Raw genomic sequence first — 5,572 nt, 5'->3', positions numbered from 1 at the left:
ACACTGACATAAGACACAGACCTTCAAAGTAAAACAGGAAACTCAACACACATGCAGAGACACAGACTCAGAACTGACTGAACAGGAACAGAGGGAATACAAAACCAAAACCTAAAAACTAGCAAATCCAAACAGAAGACATAACCAGAATAAATAAGAACATAAGATAATATTAACAAACACAAAACACTGAGTCATCAGACTCAGGACCATGACACAGTTTTACAGAAAATCACTAAATACAATATTTTGTGATCTGGATGAAAATGGTCAGTCATCTTTCAGCTAAAATGATTGCAACAGTAACTAAAATAATAACTTGTTACACCAAAATATATAGAAAGAATGTAATGTAAAACATGCTTTGAGTAGATAAGCTACACCAGCTTAAGACCACTGGATGCCACTCCTCAGATAAGAACAAGAAAATGAGGATGCAGTTTGCACCACATAATTCGGACAACTGAAGATTGGAAAATGTCATCAGTTCATATTAATCTCAACTTCTGCTCCTAAAATTGAATGGTAGAGTCAGAATTTGGCAGAATGGTGCATCTCCCTGTGCATCTCTTCATGATCACAGTGTTCCGATCTTCTGATGGTTGCTTCCAGCAGGATAACACACCATGTCACAGAGTCCAAACATCTGAAACTCTTTTTTAATCTGACAATAAGTTCGCTGTGCCCAAATGGGCTCCACAGTCACCACAGTCTTAATCCAACTGAAGAGCTTTGGGATGTGGTAGGAGGTTCTGAATGTGCAGCCAACAAATTTACAGCCGCCGTGTGATACTATCACATCAACATGAACCAGTATCTCAAAGGAATGTTTTTAGCAGCTTGTTTAATCAATGCTGTGTAGAATTAGAGTAGTTCTGAAGACAAAAGTTGGTCCAAACCAATACGTGCAAGACATACTACTAAAGTGTCTCATGAGTGTAGAATCGATGATGTGCACTGATGTACAACAGTGAGACCAAGAAGAGGAAGAAACAAATAATAATAGTAGCGAAAATGACAATAATAAACTCTCTCATATGTTATGTAAAAACCAGCAGTCATTTTGTAAAGGTGAGAATTTATGTTACCATATTCTGTGTTGTTCTTTGAAGTATTTGTCATGATCTCACTTAAGCACATGCAGGAAGTGAAATCTATATTTCTTTTTTTGTGCTCCTCGTTATCAGACTGCTGACTTTAAGACTGTTAGTTAATCCCTGCACACCTAAAGAGATCACATCAATAAAACACGAAAAACAAGAAGCGTTGAAGAGTAATTCCTGACCTCACCTGAGACATCACTGAGATATCACCATGGCAGGTAAATATCTTTTAAAAGTAATACAAAAATGTTATATATTTAAAGTTTAGCATTTTTCAGAGTTCTTGAAAATACATGTTTATAATGTGTTAAATCTGTTAAGGCTGTACATAGTAGAAATTCAAATGCTGTAATTTAAAATTGTATCACAATTTATTAGGGGTGGGACATGATATACACTCAACAAAAATATAAACGCAACACCTTTGTTACTGCTCCCATTCCCCATGGGATGGACGTAGAGACCTAAAATTCATTCCAGATACACAATATAACCATCCCTCCCAAACAGTGGTCACAAATCAGTCCAAATGTGTGGTAGTGGGCACATCTGCTATATTGAGATAATCCATCCCACCTCACAGGTGTGCCACATCAGGATGCTGATCTGACATCATGAGTAGTGCACTCAGTACCTCAGACTGCCCACAACAAAAGGCCACCCTGGAATGTGCAGTTTTTTGCGCTATTGGGGGTCTGGGGACCCAGAACCGGTCAGTATCTGGTGTGACCACCATTTGCCTCATGCAGTGCAACACATCGTCGCATGGAGTCTATCAGATTGTCAATTGTGGCCTGTGGAATGTTGGTCCACTCCACTTCAATGGCTGTGCGAGGTTGTTGGGTATTCGTGGGAACTGGTACACGCTGTCGTATACGCCGGTCAAGCACATCCCGAACATGCTCAATGGGTGACATGTCCGGTGAGTATGCTGGCCATGCAAGAACTGGGACATTCTCAGCTGCCATCTGCCCTGAACAATGTGAACCATGATTCATCCGTGAAGCGCACACCTCTCCAACGTGCCAGACGGCATCGAATGTGAGCATTTGCCCACACAAGTCTGTTACGGCGACGAGCTGGAGTGAGGTCAAGATCCCGATGAGGACGACGGGCATGCAGTTGAGCGTCCCTGAGACGGTTTCTGACAGTTTGTGCAGAAATTGTTTGGTTGTGCAAACCAATTTTTCCAGCAGCTGTCTGGGTGGCTGGTCTCAGACGATCTTGGAGGTGAACCTGCTGGATGTGGAGGTCCTGGGCTGGTGTGGTTACACGAGGTCTGCGGTTGTGAGGCCGGTTGGATGTGCTGCCATATTCTCTGAAACGCCTGTGGAGACGGCTTATGGTTGAGAAATGAACATTCAATGCACGGGCGACAGATCTGGTTGACATTCCTGCTGTCAGCATGCCAATTGCACGCTCCCTCATTGCTTGTGGCATCTGTGGCATTTTGCTGTGAGACAAAACTGCACATTCCAGGGTGGCCTTTTGTTGTGGGCAGTCTGAGGTACTGAGTGCACTACTCATGATGTCAGATCAGCATCCTGATGTGGCACACCTGTGAGGTGGGATGGATTATCTCAATATAGCAGATGTGCCCACTACCACACATTTGGACTGATTTGTGACCACTGTTTGGGAGGGATGGTTATATTGTGTATCTGGAATGAATTTTAGGTCTCTACGTCCATCCCATGGGGAATGGGAGCAGTAACAAAGGTGTTGCGTTTATATTTTTGTTGAGTGTATATACATATATTTTAATGAATTAGAGGTTTTGTAGTTAATTAATCTTGATTAATCGCATTTAAGGTGTTTTAGTGGGCGACGGAATTAAACAATAAACATGGACATGAATATTGTAAACTCCAGCTCTTTTAATTTCTGGGGGGGGGAAGACAAACTAACCTTTTGTTTTAGTCTAAAACTGTACTCACCTCTACCATGACCATGTGTCTACACTAATACACTGTAGCTATTAATTTTCACTGCTTGTGATGAGAAATAAAAGAATAAAATAAATAAATAATAAATACCTACTCTCTCTCTCTCTCAGCAGAATATAATGACACAGAAGACAATTACGGCAATTACAGTGATTTTGATTATGGAGACTATGCTCCAGCCACCGATGTACAGGAATTCAGCCAAGCGTTTCTTGCCACTCTCTACAGTTTGGTTTTCATCCTGGGCTTCATAGGTAGGTGTGTCTTCTTGTGTGGGGATTGTATTGTATTTACACATTGCAGGGACCTGTTGTCCCTTATGGGAACAGAAAGCACGTTTTAGGCCTAAACTCTGTATGCAGGTGTGTTTATGTGCAACACAACAACATGAGACCGACAGAGAGAAAGAGACAGAAAGAATATGTAACAGTGTGACATTTACACTTATTGTATATTTTCTTCCAAAGGTAACGGACTAGTGGTGTGTGTCCTGGTGAAGCATCGCAATCAGAGCAACCTGACAGACATCTGCCTCTTCAACCTGGCTCTCTCTGACCTCCTCTTCGTCTTCATGCTGCCTTTCTTCTCTCACAATACCAGGGTCGGCCAGTGGACTTTTGGAGACTTCATGTGCCGTTTGATCTCTGGCTCTCACCACATTGGCTTCTTCAGCAGCATCTTCTTCATGGTTGTCATGACGCTGGACCGCTACATGATCATCATGTACGCTCACAGGGTTGCACGTTATCGCACAAAGAAGGCAGCCATCATTCTGACCGTGCTCTTTTGGATGCTGAGCTTGTTTGTGTCTCTGCCGGATTTTATCTTCATACAGGAAACAGAGGAGTACCAGGAGTTTGGATGTGACTATCCCAAGGAGAGCAAAGTCTGGGAGCATTACAACCTGTTCACCACAAATGTGCTGGGTCTTGTGATTCCCGTGCTGGTGATGGTAGGTTGCTACTCCAGGATCATCCCCAGGCTGATAAACATGAGGACTGCAAAGAAGCACCGCATCGTCAAGCTGATCATCTGTATAGTGGTTGTATTTTTCTTGTTGTGGGCTCCATATAACATTTCCCTTTTCCTGGAGTTCCTTCAGGAAAGAGAAATAATCCCTGATGATGAAACCTGGTACAAAAATGTAAAGCTGTCTATAACAGTGACCGAGGCCTTAGCTTACACTCACTGCTGTCTGAATCCCATCATTTATGCTTTTGTGGGAGAGAAGTTTATGAGACGAGCCTTGCAGCTGCTGAAAAAGTTGATGCCTGGTTACAGCAGAGATCTGACAGACAGCTCATTCAGGAGGAGCTCAGTTATGTCCAGGGGCTCTGAAATCACCTCCTCCTTTAAACTGTAGGAGGTGGAGGGCAGTTGTAAGTATTTTTACATGAATGTTTCACCCTGTTATTACTGCAGACCGTGTCTCATACTTTTTTCATTCATTTGGTCACTTCTATCTGACAAATACCACAGTGTTCTTCACCTGTGTGGCACCTTCGAAATGTGTTTGTACACCTTTGAACTTACAGTAATTTCTTCCCCTGACTGTTAGATTTTAAATGTACTCATTACTTCTTCAATGCCTTTAATGTGTGTTAGCACTGCCAATTTACAGTATATTAATTACCTTCGACTCTAATTATCAAATTCTAAATGTAAATGCTGCCTACTTATAAAATTAACCTGTTAGCTGTGCTGGCTGCTTTACAGAATCTCGAGTATCTCACTTTTTAATGCCCTTCCTTCCTCAAGCGGAACTAAACTTGCTGGTCTGTTAAACTGAACCTGCTGTTTATTTCAATGTGTAACTTTCTTCTTCTTCTTTTTTATGACCTTGCAATTTCATAGAAGCACATCAAAAATAGCATACAACAATTTCCGAGTATATCTTTGTACAAAAGAAGATCTGAAATAGCTGCATGTGTGAATTGTAATTCTCTCTACTTCCACATTGCTCTCTGATGTTTAGCCTGATATTGTTCTTTTGTTTGTTGTATTATGTTGTGGTTCCTTGTATTTGTCATTGTTTGCCAATGGAGCTGATTGGAGTCAGGCATCCAATCATCTCTTATCCTCATTTTGTATTATAGCTTTATGAAGACAATAAATGATACTGCAGATATTGAACTTATGTCAAAGAAGGTCATCAAGTGGATTGTCACACTGGAGAAGTACATTATTCCTTTTGAGAAGAAGTTTTGTTATTAACATGTTTGTTTGTTTCTTATTGTTATTGCAATGAGAAATTCTGTAAACAGTGATGAAAAGAAAGAAGATCAAAAGTTCTTTGAGATGGAGGTAGTTGTTCACATTCATAAAACAGCAGCATGATGTCATATAGACGACCATTAGTGGAGGTGGATTTCATAAACAGTTAGAATATTCAGGGAAAGTTGATCAAGTTAAGCTTTCTAATTACTGTTGTTTATACAGATTAGTATTATAGATTTTTTAAAGAAGTATATCTGAAAAAAAAAAGAAACAAACAAAACAACTCTTTATCTGGGGAAGGACATT

General features: G+C 40.8%; 1 protein-coding gene across 1 annotated transcript; it reads left to right on the top strand.

Moving 5' to 3' along the window:
• The first annotated feature begins 1,202 nt into the window (after positions 1-1,202).
• On the top strand, positions 1,203-4,420 carry LOC113032825 (C-C chemokine receptor type 1-like). The gene is given in 4 exon segments (XM_026185966.1): positions 1,203-1,321; positions 3,160-3,303; positions 3,517-4,328; positions 4,331-4,420. Coding segments are annotated over 4 exon segments (1,020 nt in total). The 5' UTR covers positions 1,203-1,314; the 3' UTR covers positions 4,388-4,420.
• Positions 4,421-5,572: the final 1,152 nt, after the last annotated feature.

Source organism: Astatotilapia calliptera, chromosome 11, assembly GCF_900246225.1.
Source record: "Astatotilapia calliptera chromosome 11, fAstCal1.2, whole genome shotgun sequence".
Lineage (NCBI taxonomy): Eukaryota > Metazoa > Chordata > Actinopteri > Cichliformes > Cichlidae > Astatotilapia > Astatotilapia calliptera.
The sequence above is the reverse complement of the archived record's forward strand: the minus strand, read 5'-3'. Positions and strand labels throughout refer to the sequence as shown.